The following is a 20,925-nucleotide window of genomic DNA, read 5'->3' as shown; positions in this document are numbered from 1 at the left end:
TGAACTTCCGAATCGAGGTTCCGGCGGGAAAAAGTGTATTGGCCTTGTTGTGCGAGCGGAGCGAAGTTTAGATGAACCTTCCTCTGCACAACGCGCAACAATGGATGGCTTATAGACCGACCCTTCTCATTTTTAAAGATGCCCAGGTGTTGTACATCTCATCCCCGTCGTAGGGCGTAAGGGTTTCGGGGATTTCTTATGATGTTTCCACTCCGGCCAACTCGAGAACTGTGTTGGAATAAAATGAAGTTCTTTCTTTCTTTCCTTCTCCATCCCCGTTACTGGCCCAGGTTTGTGCACGATGTCGCACCGTTATCCGATTCGTTACGGTTTTGTGCGCTGGACTGGTGGAGGGTTGAGCTTTTTCATATTTCAATCTTTGATAACATTTGCATAAAGAGATAGACGCTGTACTAGTGTAGGTCCGTGTGTGTGTGTGTCTGTTTGTGGGGTACAAGATTATGAAGATGCTCTCCAAACCAAACTCAAGCCTTGTAAGAAGATCAGTTATCTTTACGATAAGGGTAGAACTTTTTTTTTTTTGGTCCATCCCTTACAGGATACGGTTGCATCCGGTGCGCTCACTTTGAAATACTTTCTTAACCATTCGCGTTGGTTCGTGAGCGCAATTTGCATCCGTGAGTATGGGGGTGTGCTTAATAAATTGGATTTTGGATTGTGTTTTGTTTTCTAAAAAGATCACCCATTTTTTTGTTTTGCTTCGGATCGGTTTGTTTGCATAGCAGATGGAAAGCAATCAGTAATCGAATTATTCCTTTGCATTCGCAAATAACAGTGAAAAGAATAGGAAGTGAGGAAAAGCACTACGTTAAATCGTTTTTATACGATCATAAGATATTGATTATGAAGGCGTAGAACAGCTTTGGTAAAGAGTTCTCTTTAATCGATTTGAAAAGCGCGTCAACTCTGTGCAAGTATGGAATGCATGTCCAAAAATAACCGTTTTTCGAATGGAAATTCAAATTGCCCTGTTGTACTGCAACTAACGTTGCATACTTTTGGGCTTCAAAAAGGATCAATCAATTAAATACAAAAATCCCTTTTTAAGTATCGTTTTTCCACCTTTTCGATTTGATTGAATTGTTTTGCACAACTAAAAACGAAAAAATCATATAAAACAAACGATAAAACTTGAAGTCTTTGCTCTTTAGCGCTCGGGAAATCGAAATCACCCATCAACTCAATTTCGATTTTCGATCCTCGCCTGTGTAGCGGACGCAACCGGCCCAGAACCCTTTTCCAGCACCGTACGAATGCCGGTGCCGAACGCATGAATGTTTCAATTGGCCACTCGAATCGGGTCCCCCGAAATCGATTGGCTGACAAAATCGGAAACCTGTCTTTCATCAAATTGGATACAAATTTAATTTCAAGTGTGCTTAAAGCTCATCCATTCCATTTCCGGCTCCGGCCGTCCGTTGACCGTTTATGCTGCATTGCTCTTTTATTTGCCCAAATCCCGCCTCATCACCCTCCATCGACAGGCAGTGGCAGTGGCAGTGGCAGGGGATATCGACAGTCATGAATAAGAAATCGATATGGGGCTACCCGTTCGTTTCCCCCATGGTTAGCCCAGTTCGATCGGTTTCCGCTTTCGGTTCGGGTTTGGGTTGCGGGGGTTTGGGGTGAGATGTATATTTGGGCCATCAGAGTGACATCGAACCGGGTCACCAAAAACCTCTAACACTTCCCTTTCCCCCAATGCCTTAGCAAAGGGAACCCTTATCAACAGGGAAGTAAGGGGAAAAATGGAAATGTGTCCTCGCCTTTCTGACTGATCCGTTTCGGTTTACCGTATCCGGTCGTTTACCGCTTGCTGTCCCTTTTCGGGACAGAAACAAAAAAGCGAGAGCTCATGAATGGAAGGTATTCTTCTTCCTTTTCTATCCTCACTTACCATCCACGCTACCCCTATCATTGGCCATTTCGTTTGCCGTATGGTTTCGTCGGGGCAGAGTTTCCTTAGCGAGAGGAAACGAAACTTTCTTCCAGTCCCCCTTTACGGTCGCGCTTACGCGTGGAGTGAAGTCACCCTTTGGTTTATCTGTTCCTTTATCATTCGTGGAAGATTTAGAGGTTTTTGGAAGATACGAAAAGACGGGAGCGTAGTTCGGGGTGTCTCGGTTCGGCAGATAAAAGTCAAACAATAAAACGCCAATTACCTATAAATTATTTTTAATACGATTTTACCGGAGCCAGAGCAATAAAATGTAAGAATAATGAAGCTCCCTTTTTCGTTCCAGTTACGTCCGATTCGTATGGGCACCCTTGTTTCCTAGCTCCATTTCGTTCGTTTTACCCTGTCTGTAACCACTGCAAACGATTTGCTCAAAACAATGAAAATTCCATTGCTACACGGGATCGAGCAAAGGCTTAGGTGAAATTGTCCATCTGACATCGACCACCGGCCACCGGAAAAGAAGAAGTAAGTCGATGTAGTTTCGGTGTAGTTGGAAAGTCAACCACGTCCGAGACTCATCGGGCGAAGGGACTCACCCTCACACTAGGAAGCCAGCAAGCTAAAGACCGAAAGGTAAATAAATGTAGGACATATCCGATAAATTATCTCCCGATGGAAAGGGACGCTTAAGCAGACAGTGCTCCGCTCTCTAATATGCACATTTTGGAATCGTTTCATCCTTTTGGCAAGGGCCTTTTTGACCCCTTTCCGTAAAAAGGGGTAAAATAAAGATACACCACACTTTGAGCGTGGACACGTGGACTCACTTTTCCCGGCATGACTGGCCCATACTGGGAGCACCAATCGAATAGCCCGAAACGTCCTTTGATACAGCATTATCAACCATCCGAACGGACGGAGAATAGGTTGTAAACGTTTATCGCTGTGTGTGTCCAACTAAACCGAACTGATTTTGGCCAAGCAGCCATACGCACAAACACACGAACACGGAAGGTTAAACAGCATCAGGATTGGTTTGAAAAATGTAACCCCATTCATTTGCAAGCGTTATCCTGACCTAGTTGATTTATCGCACACACTCCGCATCCCTGAAACGCTTTCGGTCATTCCAGTCGCATGGAAGCTTCGAACAGCCATAACGTGACAATATTGAATGGTGGTGATGGTGGCATCGTACCAGGAAGATTGCGTGTGTTCGGTGATGATGGCAATTTACATCAAGGATAACGAGCTAACACGACATGCAGATAAAATGGGCTCGATGATTGCAGACCTCGGAATGGTTGGTATGAGCTGAACCGTTTACGTTTGTTTAGGTATCGATTGATTATTGGAAAAGGAGCGGCTTTGAGCTAGTTTTGACCATTTACTGTAAAAGATTGCAAAGTAATCATTATTTGGTAAAATATTGGATTATTTTTCTCTGCTCAGTTTATACAGCGCTTAGGGAAACGGGGAGAGCGTTCCCGGTCTCTACATGGCTCTATATGAATGAGTCTGTATACAATGAGTACTGTTGCATTATGTGGATTTTTACTGCATTGGTGCATTTATATACGCATTAAACATTCTTAAATTTTATTTTACTAACTATTGTTTTTTACTTTACTTTAAAATTCATTGAGGCCCTATTAGTATGGCATTGTATGTTTTCTTAACTTATAATTTAGGACAGCGAAACATTCGTACGATGGAACGCTTTGGATGAGATTTATTACGTTTATTTATTAGTTCTGTCGCATGAAAGATCACCACGGAAACTTTATGTCGACGCTTCACATAGATTATGGATTTGAAATTTTTGTATTGAAAATAAGTTACAATGCTATAAAAACATTCCCGTTTTGCTGTATTTCAACTTTGTTTTCATAATTTTTTTATTCAGTATTGTAAATCTGTAATTCTTCTACTTCCAACAAGGAGTATCATTTAGCTTCTGCTTCATTCAGCCATGTTTCCAATTCAGCCAATTGAAACAAAAACAAGACAGTTGATGATGCTGCACAAAACCAGGAAACGAATTATAATTATAATAATTAAAAATGGAGAAAACCTTTCAAAAAACATTCAAAACCCGCCAGAGGATGTAGTAAGTCGACATGGGAAGAAACTATACACAAAAGTAATATTTGTGAAAGATAGAAATTCTACCAAACAAACCATCTTGCAAGAAATGGAATTATGCGCACGTCTGCGTAGCATAATATCGCCTCGCGTAATCAAGTTTCCGGCATTGCATCAAACACACTAGAAAAACAGTAAAAGAAAAAAAAATCCCACACCCATTCGCTCGTTTCTGAAAGGAAAAACATAAAAAGGCGTACCAATTGTCTGGGGCACAGTACTTGCCAACGAAGAGCAAAAATTTTCACCTTGCATGTTGACGTTCTTCTCCCCTCGCTCGTGTAAGTTTTGCAGCCGAGCACCAAATTTGACTGCGGCAAAACATTAATTTTTCATAATTAGCCATTGCTCTCTTAAGATCTTCCGGGCGAAAATGGCGTCTGCTGTGGCGCTTCCTTCGCTCCAGTGTAACCCGGTAAGGTAAGAAGAGATACATTTTCTTTAATTAGTTATCCGAGTGCTTTTTGATGCTCCGGGGGAGTGTTTCTCTGTGTGTACGTTGCTCATGTTCGCAAAACCATTTAATTTTTCTCCGAAAGCGGCTGGAGCCGGGGCAACACGGTGCTTCTTTCGGGGAGAGGAATTTCTTTTTAGGGGAAAATGTGTTTTCCCGCAAACTTTTGCATCGGTCTGAGTGAAAGTTGCAGGCCCAGGAACGTTAAATGCAGTTATCCGGAAGCAGAGGAGGCAGTAATTGAATTGCCTATTCGAGAAGGAAACGGGAAACGTTGCGTTAGCCAGACCATGTGTGGTGGTGGTGGTAGTGGTTGGTACTTAGGCAAATGAAAGTTAAACTTTGCTTTGCAACCGATTTGTTCCGAAACCGATGTGCATCTGTTTGGAACGGGGACGGCAAACCTCCATTCAGTCTCAATTTCTTTGCAACAAAAACTTGCCGCTTGCTGAAGCTTCAAACAAACATCTCCACAACTGTGTTCTGTTGAGAGAATTAGGAGTTCGTTTGTTGTTTTTTTTGTGAGCGATTCGGAGGAGATGTTACAAAAAAAAAAGGGGTTTGAGTTGCAAATAGGTCGTCCCAAACGATAAACTCACTGGCAGTTTGCGAATAAATCAGTGTAGCAGCGCAGTCTTTCCAAGCAAATTAGTGACTTATTCAGTGTTGTTGCAGATTGCTGGTGAAGAGTTTTCAGGGGACACTTTGACCCTTCCTTAAGCAGCTTGCACAGCTTCAAGTAATTACATTAAATGAAAACGAACATTATGTCAAAAAATGAAGAAAAACGACACTGCTGCACTCACTCAACGGTTAGCTGCAGTGCTAGAATAATTGGAATGAATGCAAAGAGCTGCAGTGGATTGTTTTTGTCTCGTTGTCTGGACTCTCTGCCTTTGCTCACCAAGGGTTGTGTGATTAGTCGGGACGGGTATTATTTACAAAACCAAAATAAAATAAAAAAATATCCCTTTTGGTTTCTGTTTAGTGTTCTGTTTTATGTTTAAAGGTTTTTTGTATTTAACAAAAGGTGCACAAGGTGTCATTATCATCCGAGTATTGCACTACACTAATGATCTCGATGCAGCTAAATCGACTTCCCTCGGCAACTAGCAACGGTTAATTATCATCGTCATAATACTCGTTAAACTAATCATCAATTATGATAATTACGAACCGAAGCCATTGTACATGTTGGTCAGGTTTTTGGAGACGGCAGACACATTTTTATGCTGCCTCCGTTGGCAGCAGGAAAAAAGCACATTGAATAGTACTGGTTGGCAAAAGTGCTTTTTGAATCGGCCATTTTGCTTTGAATTGCATAAATGATGCGGTTTAGCTGTCCCATCCTCCTTCCACACACTGGTTACACGCTGGTGACACATTCACATGGAATAGATTACATGCCATTTGAGTACTTCCTCCGTTTTTCCTATCCCCATTTCATCACACCGCGCCCATCACTGACGGTCGGAGGTCGGGTTTTAGGCGTTAGTTTAACCACAGTGGAGGATATTAAATTTGCATTTTAAATCTACTCCGCCTCACCACGGCTGAGGGAGAGCACTTTTTTACAGAGATTGTAAGCTGTTCATCAAGCGGAGCGGACAATTTAATAGAAAATATATTTGCATTCCATGACATATTCACGTGGAGAGCAAATAAAACCGCGAGTCAGGCACCGGGCGTCTCCATGTTGAAAATCACATTTTAATTTGAATTTTATGTCTGTCTGGGCCTATATGGTGGTTGGGTGGTTTGCCCAAAGTGAACGAACGAATCGGTTCAGTTTTGTTGAAGTTTCTAATCAAACCCCCGTCTGTCGTGATGCAGTTTGAAATACTTGCGATGGAAGGTCCCATCGCTGGGAAAACTAATCACTGATCGCGTGCGTGCTTACTTACTTTACTTTCTATGGTACTACAATGTTGACTGTTCCCTTGCCCACATCGTTTGTCTTTGCGTGAGGTGTCTTTTCCACCGAAAGTAAAGGCGTACAGCTCGAAATCTCATCATTCATCCTGGTGACAAAGCCGCCTCGGGGGCGAAAGACTTGCACCGACAACGAGTCTGCTTCCGGCTGGTGTTGGGCGAAATGTATTTGAATAATTTATAATTGCTCCCATCCTTCCCTTTGCCCAGGCCTCACTGACAACTCCCGCCAGTCTTAAAACAGCCGCTTAAGTAGATGTTAATATTATGCTTATGAACCACCGCGAGTGCCGCGAGGCTGCGTGTGATTTAAGCTCACATACGGCCGGGTAAAGTTCGTGGCGGTGGAAGAAAAGCAAAACGATTCCGGGATCGGGTAGGCTGCACGGGCAGCCTCTCCATTAGATGGTGGAGCTAATTTTGCGAGGCTTGATGGATTGGGAAAATGGTGAAAGTCGAGCACAAGCCTCTCCACATCCGCGGGCTTCAGTTGATGATGAGAGTTGTTCGTCATTATTGCTATTATTATGAGTGGCCTACGATCGGCATCATTATGACTGACGGTTCAGTCGGAAGGTTTCGGTTCGTTTCGCACGTCCTAACATTCGCGGGACCGCATTCGCAATACAAGTCGCCCGGAGCCGTGCGGAATGTAGATATCGATGATTACCATGAATAAATAATATCGTGGCACAGCGAGCACATTCCGCGCACACAACGCGACCGTTCAAAAAACGGGCTTCAGAGGTACCGAGATATTCTTAAGTAGCTTGCCAAGGTTCGTCAAGGTCCTAACGCACGCGAATGATAAGTAATTTTCGGTGGAATCGGACCGTTTCATGTAGATTTCGGTTTTTGCGGGCGTTATGTGCGGCTACATGCGGCGGTACGAAGACGGGATGTGGTGCCGATCGGTCTAGAGCAAATATTGCACGGGAGCACTCGAATCCGGGCGTCCGGGAAAGCTTTCAAGTTGATGAGCGTGACTGACGACTAGTGTGGCATTGAAGTTAATAGCGTGTATCTTATCGCTGATAATGATAATGTGGATGATTGATTCTTAAGTTCAGTTACTTAACCGAGATGCCTCTCGGAGATGAATGTGATAATCTTTTGGTGCTTTGTAGAATTCCCTTGGTAGTTGTAGTTAATTGTTGGTGATTTGTTAGTATTAAAAGAAGAATTTAGATTCGGGAAAAGTATAAGGATTGAACTGTGAAGTAGGTTGAGCTGTATTTTGCATACATTTTGGCGCTATCCGTATTTGATTTTGATGATTTAGTACCAGTTTTTTGTTCAAAAAAGCTAAAATTAAACTCTCTCAACTTCTTCTTCGTCTTCTTCTTGGCTAATAAACTCTCTCATAATGTTAGCTATTTTTCGTCGAATGCAATCATACATCACTACTCGTTTTGGAAACAGCAAACGATATTATAATTCGAACGCAACAATTGGTTAAATAATTCAATCGTTTGCAATATTAAACCTGTTTCCCGGAAGCCATTAATGAACCGTTCCTGCGCTGGGGACATGATTAAATACGGTTCGTGAAGGCAACCAACATTAAATGAACATCAAAACCAACACGCTGGATGAAAGGTGTGCTGTCGATTAATGGAATCGTAAATAACCGTCAAATGGCGATTAGGCAAAAATTAAAATCAACCGGCGCTAGTGCCGGTGCCGGTTGGAACGATGAATGGGTGAACAATTTGGTTAATTGGTATCCCTTTTTTTCGTCGCCAGCACCGGGTCCGGGGTAGCGTAGATCGTTGCGAAATCGACCGAAATGTATCCTAAAATTACTTCTAATGGAATGCCGAGGTATCAAGTGATCCGTTTTATCGCACACCATTTAGCCCGTTAGGAAGGATCGGGTTTTGTAGTGAATATTGTATTGGCATTGGTGTTGGCAATGGAAGTAATGGGAAGTTGCGAGGGGATTTTCTAGAGAAACCAGCGTCGTGTTCTAGCTCAAACAAATGTTTTTTAATGAGTAAGTAAAACAAGATTTTTCTGCAGAATAAAATTTGCTTGCCATTCTTTACTCTACAAAATGTATCTAAAATTTTTGCCATTTTTTACCGAAGGAACCAAGATCGTGCAAGATGGACGAGATAGTCTGGCGGTTTTAATTACTGCATTTTGTTTCAAATGTTCCTGTGTGCATTGCGCTGAGTTGAAGCAGCAGCAGCAGCAATTTCGTGTGCGTCGTTCGTCGAAACGAAACCATTCATGAAATTTTAGCCGTAGAGCAATCCGTACACGGCACGAGATGTGCAAAGTTTAACATTCGAAAGAAAACCACAGACTCATCCGGCTGCCGGCTACATATCCGACGAGCGATATGTATATGTACGTTTGTAGCACCATCACCACCACCACCAACCACCCCATGGATACCGATCGTCACAGATCTCGTACGGATGAACCACTCTGCTCAGACGAGGTTCCGTGAATCACGAAACCACCGCCGGTCGGTGGGTTGGGATTTATTTACGATTACACTTTCCGTCCAACGGAACCCGTCCTTTTGTTCACCCGATTGTCACCTACCGTTCCGATGCGTCCGACCAAGAGAAGTGAAAGAAAGTGAAAGTTCCCAAAATAGGAGGGATTTGCATTTTCATGTGCCGGGGTTTCGCCACCCTGAACGAACTGTCCTCCAGCTGTTATTTGGAGATTAACATAAAAGTGGCTAGCAAGGATGAGGATTGTGTGTTGAGTTGAGAGCTCAGGGTACGCCTGCAGACGACAGCCGTGCCAAGTCCGGGACGTGGAGTGGCTTGTTGTGGCTCTGCCATTCAGACATAACGCCAACCAACGTGTGTGAGTGTGTATCCTGTGTCTGTGGTGACAATTGTTGAGGACCGTTTTTTGAGGGCTTTTACGGACGGGACAAATAATAAAATTTAAAATGGTTCATTTGAGCTCAACAAAAAATTAAATGGTAAAAGATAAAAAAAAATGTAGCGTTTAAGAAAACATATGATCAGCTAGTATATGTTGAAGTATCTTTATTGTTTTCATAGTTCGTTTATTTAAATTGAATTTAAGTAAAAAAGGTAGTATGTATGCCTTAAAGTATTTATTTATTATTAAGTTTGACGGCGCATCACCGTACTAGCCTTTTTATCACAAATTTGGTATAAGTAATCAGCTTGGACCATTTTTAACCCATAAAATAGTAAAGGCTATGTTTCTGGTGTAGGAATACCTGTTGCATTAATTGTACACAGATTTATCGGACATTTTGTTTAAAAAAAGGAAATTTGCTCCTAATATTAGCCAAAAAGTTTTTTTTTTGAGCAGCTTTCTTGAAACTACTGAAAAGTGATTAACGGCTGTTAATCACTTTTCTTCAACGAAACTTATTGGGACATTTAATTAAAAAAAAAAAGAATAATTTACTTCATACTGTATCAAACAAATGGTTTATTTTTATTCCCGTCCTCTCCGTCTCTACACTACGGCTGTCTTAAATAATGTTCTTAGCCCCTCCGGCCTTCCGAAACGACCGTTTCAAAAGCAACATTAATTTGTAATGTTTTCATCAAAAACAATTCCCACTTTGCATTCTTCTGTTTGTGTTGCTTAGCGTTAAACCAACGAAGCAGTCAACCAACCAACCGGTTACCGGTTTGAGGTTTGTCTATTTGTCCCTATTGTGGCACGAACAAATCCTCGCTGCTTTGCGCCACCACCACCAAGCACCACCTTAGTACAAACTAACGTTACAAAAATTGAAAAGCGGAACACGAGTGAGATGTAGAGAAGAAAAAAAGCATACACACGCACACAACCGTGTAGAAAGAGGGCACAATTCAAAGCCCAAACCGTGTTAGGAGTGCCGTGCGCGAGATGCTGAAGCTTTCGTAATGGAAAAACTTTTCCGATTCACACAGCCTTACTTCTCCCGGCGGGCATCGCCAGCAGCAGCCAGGAGGTTCACTGCTAATGCACTTGTTTTGTGCCAGTTACTTACACCATTTCCGGCAACGATTCCCACCGCAATGCTGTGTGTGAGTAATTTTACTTCTCTTAAAATTTTGCCAACCATTTTGGTGTACCGTGTGGCAAGTTAGTGAGTGTTTGGTTTTTGTTTTTAATTCCCATGGAAAAAAGTGCTAAGATTCTTCATCGGTTTTACGCGATGCGGTGAAAGTTTGGTGTATTTTCTGAGGGAGTTGAAGAAACCAATCTGGCTGGTTTTGTGAGGCATAAACCTAACACTTTGGAAGTTTTTTGGACCGGGAAGTGAGCTTCCTTTGCATACGATGGATGAGGTTAAGGTATAATTTTAGAAGCAAAGAAGTAGTGCAATATGCATGAAAACCCATCTTTGGTATGGCATTTAGCTTTATAAAAATATATATTTTTTTAATTTATACACTTTTATAAAAAGATAAGCTAATTTAAGCATTCTAAGCAATAGAAGTAGGATATGTTGTGTGGATAAAATCAGGCTTCAAGCAAAGAAAACGTCTAAAAGTATGCAATTTGTGTTTCACTATCAAATCGGAGCACAATTTTCTAGTCTTGTTGAACAGTCAATTAATCCTAACTATTTGCTGTTTGCTCATAAACAATTGACGGGTGTCTCCAAATAATATAAATCCACCACACACCTTTATCACTTCCACAATCCTTTCCCTCCTACGCTAAGGTCATGTCATCTGTTAATTGTTTTCCTCTGTGTTCGCTAAAGCAGCGCATGACCACCATAAGTCCATAAAATGGTGCTTAAAATGAAATCAATTTCCAAGGAAATCTACGAACAATAAATAAAAAAAACCCAAGCGATCAAAAATACTGCAACTAACACATACACAGCAAAACTATAACTATCGCACTAAACTTTTACTACCTTGAGCGATCGTTTTGAGTCGCTTGTTGAAAAGTTGCCCCGTGCTAGAACTCGTGCCAGAACGTAAACACCCGACCAGATCCACCAAAGAGCTAGCCGGCTAATCCATCAAACTGACCTGGGTGCCGCTTGGGTTGCAGGCGACACGATAACGTCACGCGGTACGAAAGGCGGCGAATGACAACTTTTAATACCATCATGATCATAAAACACGATTATTCCCATCGTTCATCAAAGTTTCATTGTTTGGTAGTTGGGTTGAGAAGTTTACACGAGTGAGCGTGTAGCGTCGCCGGTAAATGATAGAACGATTTCCACGGATGGACACGAGGTTTTTCGCTCGAATCCCGACGCTGCCATTAACGGATGTTTGGGCAGCGGGAGGTTGGTGGATAAAAATGATCAACTTGGCGACGACACTCGGAGGGCCGCTCAGGAAGGACATTTCTAATTATCCAATGCAATAGCACGGAAAGGCTAGTGGAGTAGTGTTGGGCCGTGTGATTTGCATAGTGTATTGGTGTCCCTGTCTGCCTACTGTGATGATGTTTATTAGTAGTTTATACAGTTGCATGACTGCCAGTATGAAGCGCCGAGTGCTCGTGAGTGTGTGTGAATTGGAAAGTTTCTGCTGTCGATGCTGTCAAAGTTGGTCGTCCATGTGTGTTTGTGTGTGCGAGAGTGCAATTTGCAATTTTCAGCACGATGAAAACTTTCCCATTTTTGTCGATCACCTCTCGGGAGGCAGAGATGGGTGATGGTGGTGATCTGATCAGGTCGAAAGGTTTCCCAAACAGAGTTTGTGCTTTGACGTGTGCATTAAAGAGGTCCTTTTTTGCGTTTTGTATAGGACTGAGTTTTAGTTGTAAGTTGTAAAATATTACACACACAGAGAGTTGGGGACAGTTCTGTATACGAAGAATGTAAGAGTGTGTTTATGCTGATTAAAATTTTACAGTGGCAAGTGCTCTCGGGCATGATGATGAGGCGTTGATGGCTCAATAATCCCGTTTGACTGAAACTATCATCTAGAGCAGAAGACTTTTTGGTGCTCGAGAAGCTTCTACTACCACTGGCGTATTGTTTATGTGATCGTGTTTCTCGCCGGACACGCTCCGTATAATTTTCCCTTTCCCAAACTACAGCACGCATTCACACTTTAGCCCACCAGGAAATGGCTTTTTCATTTCCTGCCGATGAACTTTTACGCGGACCGGCGTACTGTATCCAGCTCCGCTTTTTCGATCGGCTCATTTGCCACGGACAATCGACCGGACCGGACAGTCGGAACCGTCGGCGTGCCACAGACATTTGGGCGGCTCATAGCCTCATCGTTCGCTCGTGCGTGCGTGTTTTTGTGCGCTTTCAGCGAACGGACCTCAGTTACTGGACCGGATATCGGCGTCATTAAATCCGAACCCCTTCCCGGGCACACCATCCTTCCCCGGTCCTTCGTTCTTCAAAGCTCACACCCAAAGTAGGTCACCTGACCCATTGTTGAACCAACTGCGGCTGCGGTCTGGGATGGAGAATGGCGTGTGTGGAGATTGCGGGCTGGAAATAGCGCTGGCTATAGCCGACATTTTATGAGTAATGTGCAACAACGGCAATCAACCGGAAAGCGGAAATGTCGTTTCGTATTACGAGCCACCCGGAACGGTGGCGGCCACCCCGAGCGCCGTATGTGAGCCATGACCACGGACAGGATCTTTTTCCGTGCGGACCAATTAAAATGCCGTCTGGGTTTGGTTGGGCTGGGAGGTGGATGGGTAGGCGGGTTTATACTCACCCCTTGGAATACTGTTTGCCGAAGCGGGCGCCTCGAGCGTAAATCAATATAATTCGCTCATAAAAATGGAACCATTTGGGGGTGAAAATGCTGCGGCTCGCGGATGTGTTTGATGGTGTGTTCTTTTTGTGTGTGCTGGCCGAGAAATGGCGAATTGATTTCAATTTACCAACCAAAGAAAGGATAACCCAACATCGCTACAAAGTCCCTCGATATTGATTGCCATTCGATTTGGGTTTGAATTTATTTGCTCTCACACACACGCACACATACGATGCATCACTGAAGATTAATAAAAAAAAGGATGGATTAATTGCACCGTCACAGCACTGTGTATTCGGGAATTTCATTAAGAGCACTCCCTGAATTGCATCGGTAAAGACAAAAATTGCATATAATGTAACGCAACGCGCTTGCAATTACAGTCCCTCCTTTTTATGGGGTATAGCGAAAGCGTGCAAAGGAACGCGATTAAACGCACTTTTGCAAACACACCAAATATTGAACCGTTGTGCAGACGGTGCTTCTGTTTAATAAACATGAAAGTGTACCGTTTGGTTGGTGTTATCTTGAACTGCTTCATAGCTGCAATATGCCATTTTTTTATGAGGACGCAAGTGTTGTGCAAGAATGTGCCCTTCCTCCGTTAGTGCACACTGAAGAAAGGAGGAGCGAAAAATTAATAATCTCAACCCTATTTGAATGGTGCAGTGCAAATTGCAGACATTCGGGCGATAAAATCTCAATAAAATATTCACGTTCGATATGGAAATTTTCGGACGCTGTCGCTGTTGGGTCGCATCAACCTTCTTGCCAACCTTCTTCCAGCTACGTTGATGATGATGATGCATCAACGCGTTGCTTTGTGAATTCAGTTAGCGTCAGTTCCATAACAACATCCACCTAAAACACCAAAAGCGGATCAGACACGAAATAGTGCCAAGACGAGGGAGAAGAAAAATCGAAAAATACGATGGTCGATTGGATCGTGTGAAAGCTCACAAGAAATACTGTTTATCTGCATCGAAAACGTTGTGTCCAGAAGGAAGGGTTTGGGAGAACCGCATGGAGTGGATTTTTTTGATTTAGTTAAGCAAACCCCGCCCTACAAGGGTGCTGCTTGTGCACAACCGAGCAAGAATGTCCCGGTGCGGTGTGTGGCATTTATTGTTTTATGCGATCCTTTCGTTCTTTTTGCTCGCCTTCTGACTACCACTTCATGGTGTCGAATTGTACGACTGTTTTGCAGGTTGAAGTGATTTTTCATCATTTTACTGCAGTACTGCTCTGGGTACTTCGCTCCGGTCCACTCGATAATGCGGAGGTTTTTTTTTCTTCTCGGCATTCTATGGTACAAATGCTGGACTAACGAGGAGTTGGAGAGGCCATTTCTGTTCGTGCCAATATTGAAAAATGCATTTTGATAAATGTTGCACTTCACAAAGGGGTGCGGAACGATGGGAGTGAGCCGCCATGTTTCGCACAAATCGTTCATCGTCGTAAATGTCATCGCGCGGTGTCAGTTTTGGCACCGTTGACACTTGGCGTTTACTTATGCAAATTGCTTCCACGGCTAGAAGCTTAGTAGTAGTGTATGTGTATGTATGTGTGTGTGTGTGTTGTTTGTGCCAAAAAATCCTTGCCAACGATGGAAAGCCTTTCATCCCGGGATGGTGTTTTGCTTTGCAGTTGGCACGTCGCCATCTTAGCTGGCTGTGAAAATTCTCATTCATCAGTCTGTTTCTTTTTCAAAAACAAAAACACGCACACGTACACACAGACCCAGCAGGTGCCGCCACGCTAAGATGAAGTTTGCTCCGTCGTGCGTACCGGAGCCGGATTCACGGTACGGGGCCCGCTTTCCGTGGCCATTCACGTGGACGTCGGGCGTCCGGCAACCGCCATTGAACCCGGGCGATATGGCGAATCTACACGAGCGCATCAACCACCTGCGGCCGCTCTGGTTCGAAGGGTTCCAGCTGAACGTGTCGAAGAGCTGCGGCGTGAACCGAACGATGGGTGCCAGCTGGAGCTTGAGCCACGTAACACCGACCGGTTTCCGGCTCGGTGGACACTTCCGGCGACGATGCAGCGATAGTGTGCTGGTAAGCTTCTTCGCGCATTTTGTCTCTGACTCTGACCCGGGCGACGTAACGCTGTCGACGAAATTAATTCCAGACCACACCACTTGTAGCGTTCGATGTGAATCCGACTACGCTCTGTTCGAACCTCCTGTTCCTGTACCGGCCCGCCCGTTCGGTTGGGCTCGAGCTAGCGCTGCAGCTGCAGCCGGGCGAAACTCCGTTCGTGGATGAATTGTCGTTGCAGTACACAGGCCTTAGCCGGACGTCCACTGTACGGTGCAGTACGCCCGGCACGCCGGATACGTACCGGGTCAGCGTGGATCATCTGGTCAGTCTGAACGATCGGTTGTGCTTCGGGGTGGAAGTGCTGTGCGAGTGCTACCATGGCACACACAACACCAATGTGGCCTTTGCCGGACGGTAAGTAGGTTGGACGGTTTTGTCCACCGGCTACTTAGAGATGGGGGCCTAGTGCAGAGATACTAGCACCGGGATTAATGCTCTACAACGTTATAGAAAACGACCGTAGCAGTAGTCGTGTTGCAATTGTAGATAATTGCACCATGTGGGTTGTTAATTATGGATTAAAATGGTATTTTGTATCGTTCCTTTCGACTTTTATGATTTTCCTTTCGTTTGCGGAATTTGTGACCACTCTCCTATGCATTTGTAACACATTTCCTTTCTTGTTTCATCGCTGTTCCGACTCAGATACAACCGGGAAACGTACACGTTGGCCGCTACAATTTCCCCGGAAGCGTTCGATTTGAGTTACTGGCAAAAAGTGTCCAACACGCTGCAGATGGGCTCGTCAATGATTGTGAACCAGCGACAGAACCGTGCGCTCGGTAGCGTCTGCTATCGGCTGGAACACGCGGACACCGTCATCCGTGGTTCGTTCGATTCCGACTGGGCCATCGGCTTCACGTATGCCAGGTTAGTAGCATGTACAGACAAATCATACAAACACAAACAACAAACGATGGGAACCAAACCAGCGAAAAAAAAAAAACACCCCCGAAGCTGGGAGCTGGTAAATTTCGGAGCAATTAAATCGGAAATCGAATCCGCTGGTCACACTATGCCACTTCTCGCCTTTCTTTTCATGCGCACCGGGCTGGAAAAATTCAATTCCCGCCCTCCCCCGACGATGATGTTAATGATTGTGTGCGTGTGTGTGTGCGATTGATGCGCGTACGCGGTCCTTCCCGGATGATGATGATGGATATCGCATGGAAATCGAATGCAGAAAGCTTACGCCGGCCGCATTCACCGCCTGTTTGAGTTTGTTGTTTTGTGCGCCGAAAAACACGTTTCAGTGTGGATTTCGGATTGATTTGGATTCTAATTTGCTGTGAGTGTCGCCGACTGCCAACGCCGCCACCAATCACCACCGGACCTGAAGACCACCGATCGCGCGATCGATACGACCGCAGGCGCAGTAGTAGTGAAAAGAAAATCCGACAGTTCACCGTGCGTCCACCAACATCATCGGTATTTCGGTTGCCGGAACGAGCGTTGGGGGAAGATTAAATGACACTGCTGGAAGCCTCTTCACACCTGCACCAGACGCAAATACGACCGCAAACCCGGGGACCGGGACCTACTACCAAGCGTGGCCCCTAAATTAGTCCGATAGATCATCCCGAATCAGTCCCGGTGCGTTGGAGCTGTGTGGTTTTTTGACGTAGCAAAAGGCGGGAAAAAACACGACTGAATGTGAGACCGCCATTATCACCCACAAACTGTCACACGCGTTAACGTTTGGGTTAGACTTAAATGCAATAGCAACGCAATTGGGATATGATAATCTCCACGTTTCGACTCTTTCCCTACTTTCGGTGTGTGTGCGAGTTTTTTGTACATATCTGTGACTCATCTGGCCCTGTGCGTACGAGACATGGGGTGACAGATAAAGGGGTTGAAATTGGTCATTTCTATTGATTTAATTTAAAAGCCCTTCCTCATATCCTCCTGCGGAATCATGCATGGCGTGCTTCATCTGCTTGTGGTCCATGCGAAAGTGCATTAGTAGAGTGGGTGGGTTATTTATATTCAAAACCACAGCTGAGGCTTACCACGTACACTGCTGCCTCTAATATTTCTTTTAAGTTGTGATATAAGAAAGCATTTTGAAATTAATTTTTATTTAAAGTTAACTACATAGTTTTTCCCATTAAAACGGGCTTTTTTTGAGCTTTTATAAATTTTTTTTTAGTAAATTAAATGCACCGCAAAAAGCTCATCTAGCAGTGTGCGTTAAATAAGCTCCCTGCGGGTGACAGGCAACACAGACAATCATGTGCGATAATTGATTCCAGTTCGTGGCTTCATTGCTGCATTTGATTAAAATTGAATAGAAAGGAAGGCTTGGCATCAGCTTTCCTCCTTTTTTTACGCACTTTTCTCTCTGTCTCGATGTGTCCTCCAATCCTAGTACAAAATGCAATTGATAGAATTCAGTTCTGATTTTCTTTTTTTTTCCCCGTGCATGATTATTTGTGTTGTGTTGAAGTATTTCATCACCAACACGATTTAATGGTGCTCTAATTCCTAATCGATTAGTGCCATCGGGAAGGTAATGATGCATCTATCATACGCACCGTCGGGAGAGGATGAAATTGATGCTTATCCGGGATATGTCCCATCGATATCGATGACCGACCAGTGCGCGACCGGTCACAAAACCATTGTCCGGTTGAAAATTGAATTTAATAAACGATTCAATGAAAATTAACTAGATATCAATGGTGCAGCAAATCCTATTTCAGTTTTAAAATAGGGAGATGTTTTTAAATGCCGTTTCAATTCGTTTTTAGAGTAGCGAAACGGGTGAGAAAAATGTTAAACAATTATTTATTTATATCTTGTTGGCTGTGAACCTGTTTGATTATTTATCCGAATTCCAACCACGCAGTTTATGATTGATTGGAATTGGAATTTGGATCAAATCGATAGGCTTGCACGATGGGAATGCCATCTAGTCCTTGTCTGCTGTGGATTTATGGGGCAGAATGTGGTGATTTGTTTCGGAATTTGACCTAAAAACCCACTGGAAAGGATGTTCCCCGCAAGCTGCTATACGAATTTATATGCCCATACGACTGGGAATGATATGAACTTCGGCCCTGTCGACGTGCCAGTGAGCCAATCTCACCGTACATCCCTTAAATTTTTGTTTTCTACCAACCAGTACCCAACCCAGCCGGTCAGCCAGTCAGAAATGGTTGGAAAGTTTGCCTAGTTTCCAGGCTTAGCTTACACGATAGGTGTGTGGCTTCAGAATATTGCCCTACCACCGTAAACGAACCGTTTAGAGGATGGGATTTAGTAGACGAAGCCCCTAATATAGTACGAAACTTGCATACCAGCTCTCGGTTCCGGTGGTTTGGTTACGATGACGTTTTTCCTTCCTTTTTTTTGGGGAAACTTTTGCATCCTTTTCGTCGTCAACTGGACCTCCAGCAGTCCAGGGTTAGGAAATGGTGAGGAAAAATAGACAGACAACATGTGTCGTCTGACCACGCTCCATCAACCTTGGCGTGGGCCCGGGAGTGAGCTTTTTGTGTTCACTTTAGCATCACTTAAAAGGGTTTTCTGTTCAGTGGTGTTTTGGTAATATTATAACCTGCCAATATGTCATCGTTGGGTTGGGGAAAAGTTTTTCCTTTCGACAAAAAAAAGTTTATTCGCCTCATCGGAGACTTTTCGTTGTGCGGTAGGGTGACATTAGAAAATTAAGAACCGCGTGGATGGAGCAGTGGTTAGAAGATATTTCATACCTCTTTTGTTTCCATCAGCTTTTGGGTGCTGTAATTATCCTAATTTGTTTAAAAGTTGCGCTGGATAGTACACACTTCGAACCATAAAGCGTGCAATAAATCAGACGCACGATACAATTAAACATCTTTGTTGAGCTGTTGGAAAAATGGTAAACCCAATGATTGTAAACCATTATTCGCGCATGTACTCCGTTAATGGAAGATTGCAAATAAACCCAAAGCATCATTTATTGGTGTAACGAGCATTTTTTGTTGTTGTTCTTCCTTGGCTTTCACTTCCACCATCATGTGGTGGAAACGTTCAGCCACGTATCGAGCGGGGAAAATGTCAGCATAATCGTATTACGACCACAATTAAAGCCATCCTATCAAGCCCGTAATAGTATTGTTTGGTTTTAAAACAGTTTTATTAATCTTTTACCCCTTTTTAACGGGGCGTACTCGCCTAGCTGTAAGAAGAATAATGGCGCACCGTTATTTATGCTGCCACCCTACACCATCCATCGGTGCAGTTTCGTTTATTTGACGCCTTGTTATCTTACAAAGCTCGGTGAGGAAACATTAAAGATTGTACGTTAACGCACCACCAGGAGGGAGTTTAATATCTTTCCCGGCTTTCTTGGAGGCGCAAGGAAATGTGTTACGCGAATCTTGAGGGACATTATTTTAGCCAAAGCGTATTCATCCACCACCAGGGGCTTGTTTGCGGAGCGTTGTCCTTTACGCAATGTGTTTTGTTTCATTGTTTTGCTTTTGGGACAGTTTTTTTCCCCCTTCACGTTGTTTGGGTTGTTTGTGTGTGTGTTTTTTCTTCTGTTCTTATTGTTGGGAGGAACAAAGTTTCCCAAAACAATGTTGAATTAAAAAAATTTCCTCCCAGTCGAGATTGTTTTTCTTTTACGAATAATGGCGCTTTTGGGGTGGAATGGGGATGATGAAATAGGGAAAATCTGAGAATGCGAAAAAAAAGACCCGGAAAAACCGACCGATCCCAAAGTTTAGTGGCCCCGACGAAATGGGGAAATTTCATTAATTACTCTCATTGGTGCGATTAAAAAATTAAACATTTATTATCTTCATTAATCCTCGAAACGGGTGGTGAAACCGGACCGCGGGTAAAGTAGAAAAACCAATGGTGGAAAAGTGGTGAAAATCTTCGAAAGTGTGTACGTATGTCGTGCGGGAGCACTTCGAGTGTTGGTGCGTTTCTAAGCATCTTTTCGAACGCTTTTTCATTGTACGCGATGTCGGATGAGGAAGCATTTCTTTTCAGTGAGTTTTCTCCTTTACGGGCGAGTGTGCTGCAGCACCGCCACCAACACCCACTCGAATGGTTCATGGTTCATTTGTTCGCGTTTTATCTGGCAAGCTGATTCCCATCCTTTCCTCTTTACTCCACCATGAGAAGAAAAGCTGTGTGAAAAGGCAAAGTTTGGCGTCTCGGAAAAGCACCTGCTTGTGCTGTGTTGTGCGATGCTCAATTTTTCTTTTGGTGAAAATTTAATGAAGCGATAAATTTCTTCCCGAAAATGCAACCCAGCTCGGCAAGCAGCATCCCTTTCATTGTTGGTGAAGCCCATCGGGTGATAAATTCAGTTGGAGGTATGCTTGAAGCGAAAGCGTTTTTACGACTTGCTTGGGGCGGTGAGCGAGCGAGAGTACGTTGAGACGCGTTTCTCTTGGTGGGTGTAACGTTTCGTTGGTAATTAAATTTGATAGAATGCTGATAAAGGAAACAAAACACCACGCGGACGATGGGGATAAAGATGCCACTGGGAAGGGTTAGTGAGTAGGAATGGAGCACATAAAAGTTACAGCGAATTGGCCAGCTAATGGGGTAGCATGGTGGGAACATTTTTGAGTGAGTGAAGAAAATGAATTTTCCCGCGATTTTTCCTACGACTGGGAGGATTTTTCCGATTGTGGGAAAAACGAATGGTGAATTGGTTGT

The 20,925-nt window shown here is 43.8% G+C and overlaps 2 protein-coding genes across 2 annotated transcripts in view; both read left to right on the top strand.

Moving 5' to 3' along the window:
* LOC126557285 (glycogen [starch] synthase) overlaps window positions 1-20,925 on the top strand; it is a 396,509-nt gene that overhangs the window by 8,571 nt on the left and 367,013 nt on the right. The gene's annotated exons all lie outside the window — the stretch shown is intronic.
* On the top strand, window positions 14,757-16,582 carry LOC126560034 (mitochondrial import receptor subunit TOM40 homolog). Its single transcript, XM_050216195.1, is given in 5 exon segments — window positions 14,757-14,824; window positions 14,826-15,213; window positions 15,287-15,612; window positions 15,904-16,128; window positions 16,442-16,582. Coding segments are annotated over 5 exon segments (1,116 nt in total). The 3' UTR covers window positions 16,551-16,582.

This window comes from Anopheles maculipalpis, chromosome 2RL (genome assembly GCF_943734695.1).
Source record: "Anopheles maculipalpis chromosome 2RL, idAnoMacuDA_375_x, whole genome shotgun sequence".
Lineage (NCBI taxonomy): Eukaryota > Metazoa > Arthropoda > Insecta > Diptera > Culicidae > Anopheles > Anopheles maculipalpis.
The sequence above is the reverse complement of the archived record's forward strand: the minus strand, read 5'-3'. Positions and strand labels throughout refer to the sequence as shown.